The 21,627-nt window shown below is 37.5% G+C and overlaps 8 protein-coding genes across 8 annotated transcripts; 4 read left to right on the top strand and 4 right to left on the bottom strand.

The window, feature by feature from the left end:
* Nucleotides 1-72: 72 nt before the first annotated feature.
* On the bottom strand, nucleotides 73-5,234 carry DFA_08945 (uncharacterized protein; the record flags this gene model as incomplete). The annotated part of the gene is made up of 4 exons (XM_004356375.1): nucleotides 73-4,113; nucleotides 4,208-4,339; nucleotides 4,534-4,607; nucleotides 5,123-5,234. 4 exons carry the CDS (start codon nucleotides 5,232-5,234, stop codon nucleotides 73-75), a joined length of 4,359 nt encoding a protein of 1,452 aa, XP_004356428.1.
* Nucleotides 5,235-5,464: 230 nt separating this feature from the next.
* On the bottom strand, nucleotides 5,465-6,280 carry DFA_08944 (uncharacterized protein; the record flags this gene model as incomplete). The annotated part of the gene is made up of 2 exons (XM_004356374.1): nucleotides 5,465-5,487; nucleotides 5,572-6,280. The coding sequence occupies 2 exons, from the start codon at nucleotides 6,278-6,280 to the stop codon at nucleotides 5,465-5,467; spliced, it is 732 nt and encodes a 243-aa protein (XP_004356427.1).
* Nucleotides 6,281-6,372: 92 nt separating this feature from the next.
* Nucleotides 6,373-10,073, top strand: ileS (isoleucyl-tRNA synthetase; the record flags this gene model as incomplete). The annotated part of the gene is made up of 2 exons (XM_004356373.1): nucleotides 6,373-6,415; nucleotides 6,868-10,073. The coding sequence occupies 2 exons, from the start codon at nucleotides 6,373-6,375 to the stop codon at nucleotides 10,071-10,073; spliced, it is 3,249 nt and encodes a 1,082-aa protein (XP_004356426.1).
* Nucleotides 10,074-10,181: 108 nt separating this feature from the next.
* DFA_08942 (uncharacterized protein) lies at nucleotides 10,182-15,724 on the bottom strand (the record flags this gene model as incomplete). Its single annotated transcript, XM_004356372.1, has 13 exons — nucleotides 10,182-10,513; nucleotides 10,582-10,879; nucleotides 10,945-11,358; nucleotides 11,419-11,528; nucleotides 11,598-12,111; nucleotides 12,180-12,475; nucleotides 12,549-13,165; nucleotides 13,230-13,437; nucleotides 13,821-14,165; nucleotides 14,265-14,848; nucleotides 15,002-15,083; nucleotides 15,159-15,440; nucleotides 15,517-15,724. The coding sequence occupies 13 exons, from the start codon at nucleotides 15,722-15,724 to the stop codon at nucleotides 10,182-10,184; spliced, it is 4,290 nt and encodes a 1,429-aa protein (XP_004356425.1).
* A 793-nt stretch (nucleotides 15,725-16,517) lies between these two features.
* ptsA (6-pyruvoyltetrahydropterin synthase) lies at nucleotides 16,518-16,907 on the top strand (the record flags this gene model as incomplete). The annotated part of the gene is made up of 1 exon (XM_004356371.1): nucleotides 16,518-16,907. The coding sequence occupies one exon, from the start codon at nucleotides 16,518-16,520 to the stop codon at nucleotides 16,905-16,907; it is 390 nt and encodes a 129-aa protein (XP_004356424.1).
* Nucleotides 16,908-17,082: 175 nt separating this feature from the next.
* DFA_08940 (uncharacterized protein) lies at nucleotides 17,083-17,831 on the top strand (the record flags this gene model as incomplete). The annotated part of the gene is made up of 2 exons (XM_004356370.1): nucleotides 17,083-17,442; nucleotides 17,520-17,831. The coding sequence occupies 2 exons, from the start codon at nucleotides 17,083-17,085 to the stop codon at nucleotides 17,829-17,831; spliced, it is 672 nt and encodes a 223-aa protein (XP_004356423.1).
* A 156-nt stretch (nucleotides 17,832-17,987) lies between these two features.
* pigS (phosphatidylinositol glycan) lies at nucleotides 17,988-19,357 on the top strand (the record flags this gene model as incomplete). The annotated part of the gene is made up of 2 exons (XM_004356369.1): nucleotides 17,988-18,357; nucleotides 18,429-19,357. 2 exons carry the CDS (start codon nucleotides 17,988-17,990, stop codon nucleotides 19,355-19,357), a joined length of 1,299 nt encoding a protein of 432 aa, XP_004356422.1.
* An 89-nt stretch (nucleotides 19,358-19,446) lies between these two features.
* On the bottom strand, nucleotides 19,447-21,550 carry DFA_08938 (uncharacterized protein; the record flags this gene model as incomplete). Its single annotated transcript, XM_004356368.1, has 2 exons — nucleotides 19,447-21,111; nucleotides 21,209-21,550. 2 exons carry the CDS (start codon nucleotides 21,548-21,550, stop codon nucleotides 19,447-19,449), a joined length of 2,007 nt encoding a protein of 668 aa, XP_004356421.1.
* Between the last annotated feature and the right edge of the window lie 77 nt (nucleotides 21,551-21,627).

Genomic DNA, 21,627 nt, shown 5'->3' with positions numbered 1-21,627 from the left:
TTATTATATGTATGGTATTACATTGGAAAAACAAATAGTTGTTGTTTTTTGTTTGTTTGTTTGTTTGTTTGATTAAGTCCATTTAGTTGGCATATCATCAGATACTTGCATGTTACATGAAGTACAAGTAGCAGTGACACGATAAAAGAATCCAGTATAGATGGTGTAGACACTGGCACCACCACGAGTATAAGCTTCATCATCACCATTATCGAGTCTTGGATTGACAACCTTTAAGTACAAATGAGTTTGATCGAAATAGTAGGCAGCACCATTTCCATTCAAAAGTTCGGTAAAGGTAGAGGTGGCATTGAACTTGGGGCCAGCTTGTGGTGTTCTCCATTGGTACCATTGGTCAATTGAGAATTGAGTGTTGGCTGGATATCTCATGGCAACAACAATGTAACGTCCGTATGGGACAAGACGTGTGGACAGTTGGAATTGAGTTGGTGCACCACTGTTCACGTAGAGATACCAACCCATGCCAGTGACACCAGTGATACCAACATTGTTGGTGATTGGGCTTTGACGACGGGTGCCAGTGGTTGGAATGCCTGGACCAAAGAGATTGGACATACCGACGACGGTGTTTGGATCTTCTTCGACGTCGTTGATGATGCCTGGGATCAAGAGATCGAGGTTACCGACTTCACGGGCAGTTGATCCCTTGACACAGTGGTAGATACCCCACTCTGGCGAGAGTGTGCAGGTGTTGTCGTATTGCCACCAGTTGAGATGCGAGCCGACAATAGATGGGACGTTACGGCCGGTAAAGGAGCCATCCCAATCGACAAAGTTGTAGTAACGTGAGCTACCAGTGTTGGTGACGTTGTGTCCCATACGTTGCTTGACAAGAGTGTTGGTAAAGGTGATGTTTCGGGTGGCACTGATACCTTGGGGCTTGTAAATGTCGCTGTGTGTCATGGAGACGAGCACACGGTTGTCATCTTGTGGATTCGATGGTTGCTTGGCCAATGCAATAAAGTTTCTAAAGTTGATGTTGGTCAAGATGGTTCTGGTCCACGTGTCGTAGAATTGGAATCCTTGCTTGGAGTTGATGGAACGTGCAACATTGCCAGAACGACCGTTGATGATAGCGCTGCTGAGCCATGAGCTACCAAACACGGTTCCGGAACGGAGATTGTCGTGCGACTCATAGTTGATCACTTCGATACGCTCACCCCAATGTCCGACACCGTCAGAGCATTGGTAGGCCTTGAGATTGGTGTATTGCATCCAAGCTTCGGTTCCATTTGAAAAGACTGTGTCTCTCGAGTCGGCGGGACGACCCGACTGGTAGGTGAGACTGCCGTTGGCCAAGTACTGCAAGACACCACCGCAGTAGACGCAACTGCCAAACATAAACATGTAACCGGCAGAGTGAGCAGTGTTGCCGTCAAACTCGAGTGTTGGTCTGAGCATGGGACTAAACACGACCGACTTGAATTGACCGATCGAGTTGGGAAGATTGGGGAATGAGTAGGATGCCCAACCACCGCTGGCAGCGTTACCATAGATACGGTTGTAGGCGTTGGTGATGTAGTAGCCTGCGGCGGCGGTGTCGGCGGGTTGGGTGAGCTCGGGTTGCTCGTTGAACCATTGACCTTGTTGGGTGTTTCCGCCGGCCGATGCAAAGATGGTGTGGACGTAGGCAGCCAAGTTGTACGAGACAGTGTTGTTCTCTTCGATACCGTCTTCAATGTAGTAGCAGTGACCGGTGGCGTCGTAGGCAACGTTCTCGGTGACTGTGAGGTTGTGGGTGCCGTGGATAGTGACACAACGGTAGTAGGTGTCGTGTACAGAGCAGTCCGAGACATAGCTGTTGCTGACGGTGCCGGCAAGATGGAAATGGAGTGGGTAACGAGCACGCATATTACGCTGACCCATGTTGATGAGTTCGATACCTGCAAACTGACTGTTGCCCATTGTGAGGACATGACCACCAAACTTCTTTGGTTCAGAGCTGGCGGCGTCACCACGGAGTATGATACGACGCGACAAGAGACCTACCTCGGCTTGATACTCTTGACCTGCATAATGGTAGAATTGGACGGGCTCGACAGTCTGGACGGTCTTGCCATTGGCAGAGACGGCTTGGATGGTGAGTACCTCGTTTTCAGGGTACCATTCATCTTCGAATCGCGAGGTTGTCACGACGATCTTTTGGCCAACCTCCCAGTTGACGGCATCTTGGAGATAGAGGAGACGGTCGTATGGGTAGGCAGTGACCGACAGTCTGGTCCATGTGTTCTTGTACTGCTTGCCCTGGATCGAGAGGTACCCACCGACGGCTGCGGCGATACCCTTGCTACCCATGTATTGGGCGATGGTGTCGGCGGTGGTGTAGGCACCGTGGAAGATCAACTCGATGTTGCCATTGGAACGACACGACGAGCTACCGATCCAAAGCTTACCTTGGACGTACATGTCTTGGAGATGCATGGTGATGTTGGCGTCGGAAAAGATGAGCTCAGAGGTGGCTGGCACGATGATCTTTTGGTAGATGGTGCCGGCCTGGAGCGAACAGCTCGAGATGAGCACCTTGGAGTTGGCAGGGAGGGTAATGACGCTGGATGGGTTGGGAACGGATCCTCCCCAAGTGGCGGGGTTGTGCCAGTGCAAGAGACCGGTTTGGAGGTGTGGACAAGACGAGCTGGACTGTGGAGTGAGGGTAGTGGATGGTTTGCGAAGCTTGACCAACTCAGAGTCGCTCGAGAGCGGGCTGACGGCGGCGACAGCACGTTGGGGAATGGTGTAGGTCAAAGACTTGAAAAAGGCGACCGGAATGGTACCCCATGGACGGGCGTAGGTCATGTTGAGGGCGAAACGAACCGACGATAGATCTTGGGTTGGTGTAAACGAGGCAGTGTTGACAGTCCAGGCAGTGTGGCTGCCGGCAATGTTGGTGGTTGGGAAGGGGAAGCAGACAACCGACGTGTATTGGCTGGGGTCGGTTGGGAGCCAGTGGTCGGGGTCGTCGACAAACTCTTGCTCGAGTCCGACAAACGCGCAGATCGATGCACTGCTAGCATACAAGGAGGCGGTGTTTGCTTGTGCAAACAAGTAGCTGTAGCTGAATTGGACGGGCTGATTGGCACGCAAGAAATTGGTGTATGTCTCTGAGACGATCCAGTACGAGGTGGGACCGCCCAAACTGATCTTGAGCGAGCCCGACACATCGACACCGTTCGAGGTTGTGCCAGCCGACGGGTTGGTCACTTCATAGGCGTTATTGTAGTCGGCCAACACCTTCCATTGATTGGTCGAGCCGGAAAAGACATTGTTGATGACTGGGATGGTGGTCATGATGGATGGCGAGACGGGACCGGCTGCCGATGGTCTTGGATCACGCCAATCGGCGGCAGTTGGACATGCCTCGGCGTTAAACACCTCGACAGTGGCACCAGTCTCGGCAACGACGTTCAATTGGTTCGTGGTCGACCCACTACCGCATGTGCCTTGCTTGACAGTACGGCCACTAGCAGTACTACTTGTCAACGTACACGACTGTGAACCGACAATGGTCGAGTCGATTGCTTGATTGGTATCAACCTTGGCTTGACCATTATAACTGAGCAAAAAGTCAATATTAACCTTGTCAGACTTGCTTGTCAAATTGATGGTCGATGGAGTTCCCAATAATTGAACATCGGTTGCTGTAACTGCAGACTTTGTACAAACATTAAATGTTTGAGTATTCAAACTACCAAACGAAACTGGGAAATCTAATCCACCAGTACAGGCATCAACCTTTAGAGAAGTGGCTTGAACTCCATTCATTGAAACTGAACCCTTTCCAGCTCTGATTTCGAGTGAATCGAATCTAAACCCTGGTGGGATTGTGATGGTAGCTTCAACGGTGATTTGGTCCAATACAATGGCATTTACTACACTGGACAAGGTAACACCAATAACAATCATTGCAATAAATGTCTTTGGACCACTACGTTGGTTGTTGGTTAAAAATACACCTCCAAACAAACATCCAATCATTGTCATCAAAGTGACAGAAACTCTATTGGATGATGAAATGACATTAGATGTTGTACTACCTCCTTGAGTAGTAGCACCACCATCAGTAGTAGTTGCAACAGCTGATGTAATTGGTGTTGGCTATCAATATAGAAGAAAATAATAATAGAAGAAATAATAAATTAATATCATTACTTGTATATCTATCTCTATTTGTATTTGTGAATATTCTTACCTCACCAATGACCACATTGGAGCTACTGATTTGATTGATGATATCATTAAGAGTAGAGACTGATCCACGACTAATTGCAATGGAAATCTTTGGTGTAGTAATACTAGAATCTACAACAAATTTATAGTTGGTCTAGAGAGAGAGATGCATATGATGACGAAAAAATAATAAATAAATAAATAAATAGAATTAGATAAGTGTTTTGACTTGATCATTTCATTGCCCCCCACACCACCACCACCATCATCGTATTGTAGTTTAGGGGTTAGGGGTTAGGGTAAGATATTATTATTATTATTATTATTATTATTATTATTGATACATACTTCAACATTAGTTGATGTGATTAAAAGGTTTGAACCTACGGTGACCTCACCCAATTTAGTTGATTGGGAACGGGCTAATAGTACATTGAAAGAGATAATAAATAATATAAATAAATAGGGGATGTATTGTCGTCGAGATGACGTTGAACCCATCATGATTAATAATTAGTCTTTACTTTTTAAGATAAAGATAATAATTAAAGTTATAGAAGGGTACAGTGAATAAATAAATAAATAAATAAATAGAATTACAATTGAATTGTTTGTTGTGAAGACAAAGAGGAGGGACTATAAGAAGATCATTGAATCCTTTGGAGGATGGATGGTGATGAAAAAGTGGGATGATCGTACCTCGTAACTACAGTTAAGATAAATGGGTTTGGTAGCATAGATTATTATGCAACGTGAGCCCATCGCAATTTGCCGTGGTGGTAAAAAACATAGAATCTGGGAGGTGTAGCTCGATTTTTTGAAAAAAATCAACGTCATCGTATCTATCCATCTGACGGCAGCTTGTTTGATGAGCGATTCAACTGGTAATGGATCATCAAATATCCGACCTCTCAAAGAGTTTTTTGCACAACCTTACCAAGAGACAACATGTAGTTTGCGATGCGGAAAGCCAAGATATGACCTACACATCTGATCCCGTCATTACAATAATGGTGTGGTTTAATGTGTTGGTCACGATCAATAGCCATCGAAGATATTGAACATCAATGGGTGGGATCAACTCTAAATTATAGTAAAAAACAATCAGTCCATGATGGATGGTTGGAAGGTGGGAATGGGGAACTATAACCACAATGTTTTGGGGAAACTCTTAAAAAGTAATCATCATTCACCAAACATGATCAATCATTTATTGATCGCATTAATTCCTTTCTTTCTGACTACTATTCTTTTGAAAAGTATTATTATTATCATTCATTTAAATTCTACCAGAATATACTCCTAAAAAGATTTGATGGATAGGTTAGTAAAATTAAATTAAAAGGAAATGGTTTGAACTCCATTGGTATCCTAACCTAAACATACTCTTTTCATTTGTAGATGATTGTGAATTATTATTATTACTATTATTATTATTGTTATTATTATTTTCGTTTGATATAGATTGATTTATGGATTTAATATCTTCTTGATTTGTTAAAATTTTAGTTATGGTGTTATCTACAGATTGGTTCAACTCTTCAGCAGAGAGTGATGGATTTTGTTTCAAGAGATGTGATGTAATGAGAGCAATGATCTCTTTCTTTTTCAATGTTAGGGCATCTCTTTCGTTGATGAGTACTCTTAGGTTCTCCCATTCCTCATCAAATTGTTTCTTTTGATCTTTTCTCTTGATATAGTCACGAATGAAAACCAATGATGCCAAAGCTGCCAATCCCAGTACTGTAAGTATATCCTTTTTAGTCTTTGCTTTCTTTTCCTCTAATCTTTGACGTTGACCCTTTGTATCGTGCAGCTTCTTTTCGCTTTGACCCAACTCCTTTTCAACATCGTCAATCGTCTTGTTACCCACAATATCCATAGCTTGATTTCTTTCTTCTACCATTTGATCTCTAGTCTTTTTGTGTCCCTTTGGATCATTTGTAGGTGTTGTTGATGTACTATAACTATAACTATAATGTTGTTTGTTATTATATGATGATAGTGTTGATGACATTGATGATGATGATGGTGTCAATGTCATCTTTATTGATTGTAATGATCCACTTTTAATCAATCGATTGAATCGTAACATGTTTGTATTCTATTCTTTGTATCTGTGGTATAAGTATGCAATATATTTATCTATCTTTCTAAAGTATATGATATTTCAAGCAAGCAAACAGAATGATAGTGGTAGCTTGTGCTGAAGTTCGTTTCTTGGACGTTTGTTTTTTTTTTTTTTTTTGTTGCAATTCTCAGTTTGTTCACTAAAACGAAGAAGATTATCCCTATACGATATATATAAATATACAAATAAGAGTGTAGTAATATCATTAGTTTATTCTTTTAATATTAAAACCAAGATAGTTGTCTTTTACCAACATACTATCTTTGCACCTACTACAACATTCATTTTCTACGCACTATAATCATCATCATTTGATTCAAAAACTCTTTCAAAAGAAGAGTGTACATATATAACAACAAGTAAAATAGTTTTTAATTAAAAACTACTTCTAATATCTATCATTCAATCCTTTTAATCTTACACCACTTTTCACATACCATACATATCATATTATATAACAGCTGAAAAATGGAGTCTGGTAAGTGAAATATTAAACTTACTCTCTCTCTTTTGCTCATTGCTAACTTTGATTTCCCAATTTTATTTTCTAGTACCACAAAACATTTCATTTGCAGAAGAAGAGAAAAAGGTATTAAAATATTGGGATGAGATTAATGCATTTGAAACATCTTTAAAGATGTCAGAGGGACGTCCAGAATATTCATTCTATGACGGACCTCCATTTGCCACTGGTCTTCCACATTACGGTCACATTTTGGCCGGTACCATTAAAGATACAGTAACGAGATACGCACACCAAACTGGACATCATGTCGAGCGTCGTTTTGGATGGGATTGTCATGGTTTGCCAATCGAATTTGAAATTGACAAGGAGTTGGGCGTGCGTACCAAGGACGATGTCCTCAAGATGGGTATCCCAGCATACAATGCCGCATGTCGTGGTATTGTGATGCGTTACAGTACCGAGTGGGAGGCAATCGTCAAGCGTTTGGGTCGTTGGATCGACATGAAGAACACCTACCGTACCATGGATCTCAGCTTTATGGAGTCCGTGTGGTGGGTATTCAAGCAGTTGGCCGACAAGGACATGGTGTACCAAGGTTTCAAGGTCATGCCATACTCGATCCCATGTACCACTCCACTCTCTAATTTCGAAGCTTCTAGCTCGTACAAGGACGTCAGCGACCCCGCTGTCGTCGTCGCCTTCCCCATCACCGACGATGCCGAGGGTGCTAGCTTCTTGGCATGGACGACTACGCCTTGGACACTCCCATGTAATCTTGCATTGGTTGTCAACCCCAAGATGGACTATGTACGTGTGCAAGACACCAAGACCAACAAGATCTACGTGCTCGCCCAAAAGCGTCTCGCCATCATCTACAAGGACACCAAGAACACGTCCAAGGAATTCAAGTTGCTCGCCACTGTCAAGGGTGCCGAGCTCGTTGGCAAGTCCTACACCCCACTCTTCCCATTCTTTGCCGACGACGTCAAGACTGGTGCCTTCAAGGTTGTCCCAGGCGACTATGTCACCGAAGACAGCGGTACTGGTGTTGTCCACGCCGCCCCTGCCTATGGTGAGGAGGATTTCAACGTCTGCATGCAAGCTGGTATCATCAAGCGTGAGGATTTCAAGCGTCCATCTTTGAATGCCGTCGACGTGAACGGATGCTACACCAGCGACGTCACTGCCTTTGCAGGCAAGCGTGTCAAGGATCCAGCTGGCGAGACTGACAAGGAAGTCATCAAGGCAATCAAAGCAATGGACAGACTCGTCCACCAAAGCAATATCGTCCATTCCTACCCATTCTGCTGGCGTTCAGACACCCCACTCATCTACCGTGCCGTCGGCTCGTGGTTTGTCCGTGTCGAGCAGATGCGTGACCGTTTGCTCAAAAACAACGAGGATACTCACTGGGTTCCCGATTTTGTCAAGGAGAAGCGTTTTGCCAACTGGCTCAAGAACGCCAGCGACTGGGCAGTCTCGCGTAACCGTTATTGGGGTACCCCAATCCCAATTTGGATCAGCGAGGATGGTCAAGAGATGGTTGTCATTGGTTCAATTGAAGAGTTGTTTGAGCTCTCTGGCGTCCGTGTCACCGATCTCCATCGTGAATCGATTGACCATATCACCATCCCATCGAAAAAGGGTGGTGCTCCACTCCGTCGTATCGAAGAGGTGTTTGATTGTTGGTTCGAGTCTGGCAGTATGCCATACGCCCAACAACACTACCCCTTTGAGAACAAGGACCGTTTCGAAAAGATCTTCCCAGCACACTTTATCGCCGAAGGTATCGATCAAACCCGTGGTTGGTTCTACACCTTGCTCGTTCTCTCAACTGCCTTGTTTGACAAGCCACCCTTCCAAAACCTCATTGTCAATGGTTTGGTACTTGCTTCGGACGGCAAAAAGATGAGCAAACGTCTCAAAAACTATCCCGATCCAGTCACTGTCATTGACAAGTTTGGTTCGGACGCTCTCCGTCTCTACCTCATCTCTTCGCCCGTCGTACGTGCCGAGACACTCAAGTTCCAAGAGAATGGTGTCAAGGATATGCTCAAGGACGTCTTCTTGCCATGGTTCAACGCCTACCGTTTCATGGTACAAAACGCACATCGTCACGAAGCTGCCACCGGCTCCAAGTTTGTGCCAACCCTCGAGGTTGCCCTTGCATCCACCAACATTATGGATCGTTGGGTGCTCGCCTCGTGCCAATCACTCATCAAGTTTGTACGTGAGGAGATGGCTGCCTACCGTCTCTACACGGTCGTTCCACGTCTCACCTTGTTCATCAACGAGCTTACCAACTGGTACGTCCGTCTCAACCGTCGTCGTTTCAAGGGTGCCAACGGTGAAGACGATGCCAAGACCTCACTCAACATTCTCTTTGAGGTGTTGTTAAAGGTTTGCGTTGCCATGGGTCCATTTACTCCATTCTTTACCGAGTATATGTACCAAAACTTGCGTCGTGTCTTGCCAGATGGACAACGCGAGGATTCCGTCCACTTTGTCTTGTACCCAGAGCCCATCCAAGCCGCCTTTAACGTGCGTATTGAAGAAGCCGTCACCCGTATGCAAACTGTCATTGAACACGGTAGAACCAGTCGTGAAAGAAAGACCAAGCCACTCAAGTACCCGCTTAAGGATTTCACCGTCATCTCTGACAACCCACAATACTTGCAGGATCTCAAGGAGCTCGAGTCGTACGTCATCGAAGAGCTTAACATCCAACGTCTCGTCCTCACCTCGGACGACTCGCTTGTCAACATTGTGGCCGAACCTGACCGTAAGCGTCTTGGTCAACGTCTCAAGACCGCCTTGTCTGACGTTACCAAGCAAATTGCTAACCTCTCGGTCGACGATCTCCGTGCCTTCCAAAAGAAGGGAGAGTTGAACATTGGCGAGCACGTCCTCACCACCGAAGATCTCAAGATTATCCGCAAGTACAATGGTGACTTGAGCTTGTTTGAGCCATCTGGTGACGACGATGTTCTCACCATCCTCGAGTTGACCATCGATCAAAACCTCGTCGAAAAGGGTTTGGTTCGTGAAGTTATCAACCGTATCCAACGTTTGCGTAAAAAGAGTGACCTCCTCCCAAGTGACGCCGTCCAAATGCTCTACAACACTGCCGACGAGCAAATCCGTACCGCCATGGTCAACCACCAACCATACCTTAAAGAGATTTTGATTTTCCCAGTTGAATTTACTCAATCTGATCCAACCGATACCTTTGCCTACGAGTTGGCTTCTGTTTCAAATGATAACGATTTCAAACTTTGGTTTAAGAAATAAATTAATAAATAATTTACATAATATATTTATTGCAAGTAATATCTGATTTATTGGTATTTAGCTCCAATCACTTCCAGAATGCCTCTGATAGTATTGTCCTCCTTTAGGCTATTTGGAAGGAAATAAAATAGTTTTAATTTCCATGGGATGAATTTCAACGGTGGTGGTTGTTTTACTAGTATCATCTTGAGTATCGACAATATGAGAGTCATCATAACATTTTAACCCATCATCAAAACATGGAATCATTCTTTTAGACACTGATGGAATCCCATTCAAAGGTAGAATTATGATTGTATCAGTAGAAAATTTGAAATAATCCCCAAGCTGAAGAATGATTGATGTTGATGTTGGTAGGTCTCGAATATTCATCAATCTTAATAATATTCCACCATCTGAATATTTAACAGATAATATATGAATATCTTGTGGCAATGATTCTATAAAATAAATAGTAATACATAAAATGTTAATATATTTATATCTCTTTTAAAACAAAAAAACATACTTGATAAAAATGGAGAATAGTTTGTATGAAGAAGATCGAAATTTGAAGTTGATGCAGTTTGTTGTTGTAATTCAAATATTTGAATGGAATGCTTAAACATGATTGATTCCTTCCAAATGTAATTTTGCATATTTGCAATATTGTCAACAAAGCATCTGTTTTTAATCGTCACTCTTGAATTGTCTTTTCCTGGTTGTCCCAATCCCTTATTATCATCGTACACCATACTTCTATGTAAATGATGTAATACAGTTCCACTTGATGGACTTGCCACACCTCTTGATCTATCATTTAAACACTTTTTAAGAAAAAATTATTAGTATATATTTATATATATTTATAGATTATATCAATCTAACTTACAACAAATGAAATACCAGTTTTACTATCAACAATATAAGATGCATGAACTGAAGGATAGAAACAAGATTCCAAAGTACGATTTAAACATGGTCGTCTAAATTGAAATTCATATCCACTATCGGATACAATGTTTGTTGACAATAGGTATGTTTCAAATTGTGAAAATATTTCATATTTATCGATACCTTGAATATTGTAAATAAAATCAAAGAACCTTTCCAATCTACCATTGTCATTATTATTGGTTTGATAAATCTTTAAAGATACCTCTTGCAGGTTGGCTCTATCAGTTGATTTAAATTCCTTCATAACCTCACCACTCCAAAAACCAGATGGTTGATAAAGTTGATATTCCTTGATTCCTCGAAGTTTTAAAACATACGAACCTCCAAATCCACTATTATAACTAACCATCTAAAAATTAAATAATAAGTAAAAAATATAAATAAATCAAATTAAATAAACTTCACATACTGTATGTCTTAGACTAAATTGTGTATTTAAACTCTTATCATAAATAGATTCCATTAGATTTGAAATATTTGATATTGTAATTGATAATTTATTATTATCAACTATATAACCTAAAATAAATACAAATGAAAAGATAATATTAATAAATATAATTGTAAAATTGTAAAATTGTTATTTACCATTATTAATATTTTGTTGAATTAAAGTTTTAGAGGATTGTTTAGAATCTTTTGAAAGAATACAATGGTTAAATGATAATGCTGGAATTGAAATTAAAAAGTCAAATTGTAGGTACTGAACATTCGTGTCTACATTGGCTCGCAATGTGCAATCAACTGGAGTTGAAAGGAATGAATTGCTCTTGTAATCCCAACATTGCATTGAATAGGCACACATTCCAGGTTGAGAAGTATATGCAATGTAATTTAATTGAATGGTTACTGGTTCCACTCGATCCCATCCCAATGGATTAAAGAATAAAAGGGTTTTTGAATCCCTAAAATCTGATATAAATGGAGAATCACCATTTACAAGTTTCATTTGATCATCTAAATGATAATACTTTTTAATTGAATCTACCGATACCTGTTCAATAATTGTATTTGCATTATCCAATCTAATTGAATAATCTTCAATTACTTTTACTCTACTTGTACCTGTAATTGCATCATGATGTAATAAAATTGAACAATTCTAAAAATTAAATAAAAAATAAAATAAATATTTATACTTTTGTGAAATGATACTTTGATGTTTCATACTCTTTGAGCATCTCTTAATTTTGAATTATAATTAATTGGGTTAAAATTTAAAATATCCAAAGTGTCTGCCATTCTTTTGTTTCCATCTACAAGTCTACTCTTTCTTTTCAAGGCAGGTTTGGTTGTATAGTAGCCTGTCCATGCATCATTTTGTTCGAGTAGTGGAAAGAAATCTTCATTGTATCTGATGAGCAATGGAGTTTTATTTCTAGCTAACCAATTCTTGGCAGCTGCAAAGTAATCATCCACAGTACTATACTTGAATGCAACTATAAGAGTTTTAGAATTTAACATTGCTAAATAAAAAAGAAAGATATGACACATTAGTTTAATAAATCATCAATTCATAATCTATGTATAGTTAGTTACCAAGAGTTTGATCAAAAACTTGAAAGAATTCTACTGAATTGTTGAATGCAAAATCACCACCAATAGTCATTAATAGGTGTGGAGTGAGATAATGACTGGAACGATAGACTGCAGTTTCAAAAATAGAGTTAGCCCAATCTTGAGGAAGATGGTTGATCAAGGTTGGGTATTCACCTGTCCCTATACCAGCAGGTGATGTATAAAATGTATCCAATACATGTGCAAACATATCACTATTCTTGCCACGAGATCTACTACCACGCCATACAAACTCTGTCGATTTGTCTCTATTCATTTGATCTTTGATGGTTGTACTGACACGATCCAATACAATGTTTTCATACCCCATAGCCGACATGACAGCAGCAGTCTTGGTAGCATGTCCAAATGGATCTATCTGCCAGCCCGACTTTGGAAGGTATTCAGCTCCAAAGTTCTCGACAATGAATCGATGACCCTCTGTAAAATGTTCAATCACTGATTCAGTGGTTGTACACGCTTCATCATATTGTACCCAACCTCCATTTGTAAATGCAATTTGTTTTGTTTGTACCAAATGTTTAAATGTTTGTTTCATATCATCTCCTTGTTCTCTCCACCATCTTTCTAAAAATATTCTACAAATACAAATTAATTAAGTAATACTAATAAAGTATTGATTGATCTATGATTCACACATACATTTCAGACCAATTAAATCTTCTTTTAGGATCTATTGATAGTGCTTTAACAATACTTGATAGTATACTCTTTACTTGGTCTTGATAATATTCTTCAAATGTCTTTAACCAACCAGCATCATCATGACTATGCATTATCAAATGTACATTCAACCGTTCTTGAGGAAATTCTCTATCTTGATTCGCTAGTCCATGTTGATCCAATGCTACTACTATTGATAATGTCGCATACAACAATAAAATGATGGAAATGTGATTTGATGGTTTGAACATCCTCATGACAATTTTCAAAAACAAATTAAAGTAATAATTAAATTAATGAATGGATGCTTTCAAAATAATAATTATTAAATAACTATCAACAATGGAATGGATGAAAAGAAATATAGTTAGTTTCATATGATCAAAATCTATTACCAAATTCAATCATGCACACTATCATTATCAGTCAGTGGTGGTATGAAATAATAATAATCATGAATCATTGGGGGGTTACGAAAATTGCAATTTTGATTGATGTACATGAAAATAAATAATTAAATATTTATTTGATTATTTATTTATTTATTTGTATTTAATGATGGATCTAAACAATACATAATTTCTAATAATACAGATGATTCTAAAGTAGTAAGCATACCAGTTGCCAAACATTCCTTGTGATTCTTTGCAATAAATGCAATACAGATTTGACGTAGTTTGGTGAGTTTGTAGAAATCTGCTTGTTTAAACAGAGTGACTACAGTGTCAATGGCAATGCCCTCGGTAGCCTTGGCTTCACAAACAATCTTTAGTCGAGAGATTAAATAACAATCTGATAAATGTAACAATCCCATACAATTCTCTAAATTTACATATCCTTCATCACCGGTATAAATAAATCTAATCAATGCTATGAAATCATCATATTTTTCATCTTTAATTATAATATCTTTTTCTATAAATAAATAATAAATAAATTAATAAGTATAAATGTTTGTATATCTATCTATCTATCTATGTCTTGTCTCTGTCTATGTCTATGTCTATATCTTACCAAAACTTTCTTTTAAACCATTTGTAAATAATGATTTAAAATAATTTGAACGAACTGATAGAATGTTTCTGTGGGCTGGGATACGCTTGCCTTCGACGACAAATGCAATATCGCTGAAATATTCTTCGGCATTATTAAATAGTGTGAGGAAATCGGGAACTAATTGATCACATGGGATGTGTACTTTGGAGGGGAACACGTACTCCCAAAGATCATTGTAGAGACATGAGATGTATGATCCTCCATACAAGAGTATACGTGGTCTTCCATCGGTATCTACTACCACCGACTGATGTCTTCTACGTTTTGGTGGGGTGTCACCTGTTGGTATCAACTTCCACTCTTCCTTTGTAAAATCGTATGTGTGAAGGTCACGTAAATACCCTTTCTTAGAGTACCCTCCATAGACGTACATTTTATCTTCAAATAGATTGGCAGAGTGTGCATAACGTGGTGGTGCAGTTGATAGTGTTGAAGACACTACTTTCCAAGTACCCAATTGTACATCGTACTGCCATAGATCATTGTTTGGAGTGTGTGAATCGTATCCTCCAAATACGTAAATATAGTCTTTATCATTTCGACTATAATGAATGGCACTACACAATCTACCAAACAACGGTGATGAATGGTGTGTCCATTCTTGTGTTGGAATATTATACACTGACAATTGATTAGACAAGATGGTTTGGATTGACTTACCAGACACCTTGCTCTGCGACCCACCAATAATATACATATTATCTCCAATTACAACAGCACAATGACCATCAACTGTTGGACCTTCATTTGTTTCAATTCTATTCCAATTTTGTGTTTCTAAAATATTAAATATTAATTATTAATTATTATTATTCAAATATAACAATATTTGTTTGTTTGTTTGTGACATACCAAATTCATAACAAAGTAATTCATTGATTGTTTTAAATACTTTACTAGATGGACCAAAGAACGAAGTTCTTTCATCTTCGTAAACACCTCCACCATAGACATACATTGAACGATTGTGTATGACGGCAGTATGAAGTATTCTTCTTTTCATGTTGCATTGTAATGCATGCCAAGAGTTGGTTGATAGATCCAATCTTAGGAATTGTGTTAAATTGGTATTAACATCTTCATTATTACCACCAAACATATATAAATATCCTTCATAATGTGTTAATGAGTTGTCTATAAAAGAAGGAAAGGGTAGGGGGGATTAGGATATGATATAGATAGAGAAACAACATTCAATAGTTTATCTTACCAAATCTAGGTGTTGGACTATTAGATGTTGGAAGAATAGTCCATTTAGTGGAAGCATCTGGTAGTTGACAATTATTATTATTATTATTATGATCCGATTGTTGTTCAGGTGATACCTCTTGACCAACTATGATAGATGACGTATCATTACTGCTACTAGTAGTATCAGTGGTTGATGTATTATTGTTGTTATTACTGATTATTGCCATTTAAATTGTATGAGGTGAAGTAAAGAAAAGACTCTTAATCTTATTCCTATTCCTATTATTATTAATTAAACAGAGATAATGCAAATATGATGAATAGACGAATCGAATGTCATACTTTGCAGAATGGTTCTGCTTATTAAAAAAAACTCAACAACAATGACTCACTATCTTTCATTGAAATTTTGGTAACAATGATTCACTGTCTTCGAGTCATCATCGATGGATGTGATCTAAAGTTAAATGTGTGGTGTGTTTAATTATGGTCTTTTAATCCAATTGATCTAATTTAGACCAATCCAATCATCATTTATGGCAAAAGAGAGAACTTCCCATCCATGATACATCGAAATATTGTAATATAATATGTAATATTAAAAGAGAGAAAAGAGAGAGAGAGTGAGAAAAATGTATGTTTGGAATTAAAGAATGGAATATTGATAGTAATAATAATAATAATCCTTGGTAAAAGAAAGTTCCTGTAGGTTCTAATCGAAGCAACAGAAGGAGAAAAAAGTTGATGAAAGAATTTGTTGTTGGTGTTTTTGTGATTGTCCTAAATTAAAGTTGCCTTTTAAGAAAGACAAATAATCAAATCATTCATTATTGATAAATATATAATATATATAAATAGTTATAAATAAGAAGAAGAAGAAAGATAATGGCGCCATCAGTAATCTTAACCAGAAGAGAAACATTTTCATCAAGGTAATCTATCTACCTATCTACCTGTACATACCTACACGGTGATCAGATGATCTGATCTGATTGATTACATCCGATATCGGATATTAACATGTATGATCATCATACACTACTATATTTCAGTCATAGATTATATTCACATGAATTGACACTTGAAGAGAACAAACAAATATATGGAAAGTGTATCAACCAACATGGACACAACTATGTGTTGGAGGTGTCTGTCAAGGGTGCCGTCGACCCAAAGACTGGCATGTTTATCAATATCACCGAGTTAAAGAGTATCATTGCCACCGAGGTGTTGGATATACTCGATCACAGAACATTGGAGGATCTCGAACCTCTCAAAGGTATCGTCACCACCACAGAGAACGTAGCCGTTTGGATATGGGGTGCATTACACAAGAAGCTTGGTAACCTACTATTTGAAGTAAAGATTGAAGAAACTGAAAAGAACTTTGTAATCTATAGAGGTGAATAGAATAATAAAACATAGAATATATATTAACAATTAAATAATTAATTAATAATTACGCATTCACTTGAAATGAAACAAAGATTAAAAATTACTACATTGGGATGATGATGATCGAAAATATGATTCTTTCATATTTAATTTATAAAAGATAGATAGATAGTATAGATACATATAAAAGATGAGTACAACAGGAGATACCAATATTCTACAAAAAGAACAAATAAAAGATGCAGCAGGATTAGAAGAAGAGTTAAAGAACATGTTGAATATATCTACACCGAGTGATATACTGTCAATCTTTTTCAATACACAAGGACAGAGAGCTGCTATCTATACTAAATGGAACCAAGGGTTTCGTGTATACTTGGACACTCAAAATGAAGAAGAGTACACTAAACTATGTCAAACAGTGTCGTCACTGATTTCAAAGGTGTCAAAGGAACTCATCATGATCGAAGCTGCTCTCCAACCAATCAAACCTAAATGGTCAACCATCATAAACGAATTGAGAGATTATGAAAAGGTTAAGTTTATACTTGTATGTTTTTATAATTATGATTTAATCTTGATTGAATACCAACAACTGAACAACTACTATCTTCATTATCTCTTTAGACATCAAAATATCAAATATTAAAGACAGAAGTACATGCAAATGATTCGATGACTCGTATCGATGAAGATGGAAATATTATAAAGATGGAGAATGACGGATGCTTTAAAGAACATATCCAAGGTTGTAACCAACAATTACAAGAATGTCAAACTACCCTAAACCAAATAACATCAATGATCAATGAAAAATTAGAAGATTTACAATATGAATTGAATGAAGAAGAGGATGCAAAGGGTACTCCTGATAGATCCAATAAAGATACACATAACAATGAACATAAACATGAACATTCTCATACTTGTAATCATTAATAATAATAATAATAAAACGACAGATATATTTTAAAATATTGTAAATTTAAAGTTAAAGTTAATTAAGTTTTTAAGAGTGTGCACACAACATGCTTTTGATGTTCATTGTTTTAAAAGTATTATTTATATACAAATACAAATACATACAGACAGAAGATGGCAGTGAGCAAAAGAGTGACTATTGTAGCTGTATTTGTAGTATCATTCCTTCTTGGTTTACCAGTTTGGTGGTATACGACCACAACCTATAGATCACCTGTTGAATTTGAACCAATACTTAAATACAATCAATATAGACAAGAACTACAACAACTTAAAGTAACAAATAATAGTAATAGTAATAATAATAATAATAATAGTATAGTTGGACAATGGCCATCATTTATAGATTTGATTAATAGATATCATCAACCAAATCATGATAATGTCGTAAAGACTGCAACTGAATATTGTTTATCTTTTACTCTATTGAATGCTGATCCATCATCAATCATTCCTAAATGGCAATTTCAAGAACTTTATAATGGTAACTATATAAATAATATACTGCTATGTATTGTAACTAACGTTGATTGACTTTTGTTGTTGTTATTGTAGCAAACTTGAAACAATTTGTTGATCAAATATCAGTGATTGCAAACTTTACCATTCAATCAAAGGTTTCACATTATGCAACTCTATTGAAATCACCAATCTACGACAAGGAGAGTAACTCTTATTATATTCCATCTGGGTCATTGTCTGAATACATCAACCCTAATGAATGGCAACTAGACTCAACATCAACCAATCAACCAACACTTAATTTTATTGTATACATTCCACCTCCAAGTCAATCACCTTTGTACATTGGTAAACCAGGTTCACCATCATCTTCAAAGAGTAATGCATTTTCAATCCCACAATATGGTGGTGTAGTCATACATAATGTAAATCATCAATCTGCTGCTGATGCTACTTCAACAGTTACTGGATCATCATCAACAACAACAGATTTAACAAATGAATTACAAGAAGCAATATTGACATTTAGATATCAATTACAAGATTTATTTGGTATTTCAAGAAAAAAGGAACAATCACAACAACAAAACAATAACAACAAATCAACCATTACAAAGAATCAATTAAACAAACTAATTCTAAGATCATTGGCTGATAATGTCAATGTTACTATTGATACATTGACAAGTCTATCATCACTACTTGATAGTTTGCCAAACATGTTGGTGTTGGACAATATTAAAGAAAAGGTTGATTTGGCAATCGAACGTATCAATGCTACACACACTGCATTTGCAAAAGGTGACTTTTATGCTGCTTTGGCTGCCTCCAAGGTTGCTTTCAATGCCGCTGAAGAAGCATTCTTTGACGAGAATATGTTGTCTCAATTGTATTTCCCAGACGAACACAAATATGCCGTCTACACTCCTCTCTTTGTTCCAGTTTGTTTTCCAATTATTGCTGGTGTCTTTCAAGAATTTAAACATTATCGTTTAAAAAAGTCTCAAAAGAAAACTAAATAAATAAGTAAATTAAAAGATCTATTGATTTGAAAAATCAAATATGTATATTGATCAACCAACAGTTGGTTAATTTGTTAAAGGTGTATGTATTATTGACCACAACTTGGTGGTGGAGTTGGTGATGGATAATTTTGTTGGTCACCTTCTTCCTCATCTTGTTCCACTGTTTGGTAATTTGTGGTAGTTGATTTAATTGGTGATTCTTCTTCTTCTTGTTCTGCTTCTTCTATTACATGTTGTTGTTGTTGAGGTTGTTGAGTTTGTTTAATTTGTGTTTCTAAAACAAAAAATTGTGACTCATAATCGTTGGTTAGATGTGGATCTTGGTAGGTATTGGGAATAAAGACTGGTGAATTTTCTTCGATTGGAAAATATTGGCTTATATATGAATTGGCTCTAGAATTATTATTATTATTATTGGTTGACTTTAATGTTGGTGATGAATAGGATGAAGATGAAGATGATGATGCTGTAGATTGTCGTAATTTTTGGGGGATGCTCGCAGTTGATGATAGATATGAAGAATTGGGAGGAGATGATGAATTTGTTAAATGATGATTACTACTATTCATAATACCATAATTTCTAAATGTACAAGGTGTATCTAGGTAAAAATCACATCCATTACTATTATTATCACCACCTCCTCCTCCATTTGTACTAGAGTTTTCAGTCGGTTGTGTCGGATTAATCGTTGTTGTAGCCACTCCATAATTACTTGAATCATCAAATGGAAATGAAAATAGTTCATCGATTTCTGTTGTTGTATTTTCATCATCATTGATACCATTATTAATATTATTAATATTATTATTTGTATTATTTGTTGTTGTTGTAGTAGTGGTGTTGTTGTTGTTGTTAGTGTTGATTGTATTATTATTATCTTGTTTACTATTATTATTGGTGTTTGTATTATTGTTGTTGGTTTTGGCTGGGCGTTTTAGATTTAAACTTACTGGAACTGCTTTAAACTTTTGATTATTGTTATTATTATTATTTGGTAATTGTTGAAGTTTTGTATTAATATTGGTATTGGGTATAATTGTTATATTGTTTGGGTTATTTACAGAGTTTGTTGTTTGGTGATCATAAATATTATATTTGTTTGGGTTGTATGGAGTATATGTATTATTAATGTTTTGATTATTATTATTCTGATTATTTTGATTATTGTGATTATTATATACAATTGTATCTACATTAAAACTAAATTCTCTTTCCAATTCCCTATCTCTTACTCTTTCAACTTCACGATCTCTTTCCGCTTCCATTTCCATATCTAAATATTTTTTACGTTCCAAGTTGAAATAATCATTTTCATTTGCTTTGCTTTGATTACCGCCACCATTCCCATTATCATTGTCATCAAAGTTATCAAAACTAGAGTCGACAGCTGATGTATTTTCATTCCTTGGTTCTCCTTTTGAATAAAACGATAGTTTTACTTGTGGATGAGGTGATGGTGTCAAAGATTCAATCTCTTCTTCATCCTGAGACGGTTTCTTTAACATGTTTCGATATTGATTATGATATCCACCTCGACCGCCACCACCTCCACTTTGTTGATAAGGACTATTACTGTATGATGCTTCGTCAACGTCATGTGTTGTTATTGTTGTTCTTCTTCCTCTTGGTTCTCCATATTTTGAAGGTGTTGGTATCTTTCCATTCAATAGATTATTCTTTAACATGTAGGTTGAGTTTGATGATTTACCAGATTGAAATAATCCTTTATCTTTTGATGGTGACATATCCTTTAAACAAAATAAACAAACAAGTCAGTCATATGATACAATTTAACAAATCAATCTCAGTTGTCTGTCATCTGATAGTTGTACAACTACTACTTACCAATGATACCAATTCACCACCAACCTTTAGTGTTGGTTTCTTTGTACTCTTTAAACCTAACATCGATGCCAAATGGGCTTGGAGGGGATCTACTTCTTTGTTTGAATGTCTGCTCGATGAAGATGATGGTCGACCATCTCTAGACGATCGTCTGCTACTACTTGTATGACCAGTTGTTGTATTTCCACCATTATAAGGGTGATAGGAGCTATTACCACCAGTTGTACTACTAGTTGTTCTGCTACTTTGTTGTCCTGCACCACCGTTATTATTGTTATTTTGGTTAGATGATGTTGTTCTCCTTGACGACGATTGTTGTTGAGGTGGTGGATATCTACTCATTGAATCAATAACAGAGGAGGAGTTATACAAACACACAGACATTGATATTGATCATCAGAATATGAAATGAATAAATA

Source organism: Cavenderia fasciculata (genome assembly GCF_000203815.1).
Source record: "Cavenderia fasciculata unplaced genomic scaffold Scf_ET2XIPL01COFD4-5, whole genome shotgun sequence".
NCBI classification, from domain to species: Eukaryota; Evosea; class Eumycetozoa; order Acytosteliales; family Cavenderiaceae; genus Cavenderia; species Cavenderia fasciculata.
The sequence above is the reverse complement of the archived record's forward strand: the minus strand, read 5'-3'. Positions and strand labels throughout refer to the sequence as shown.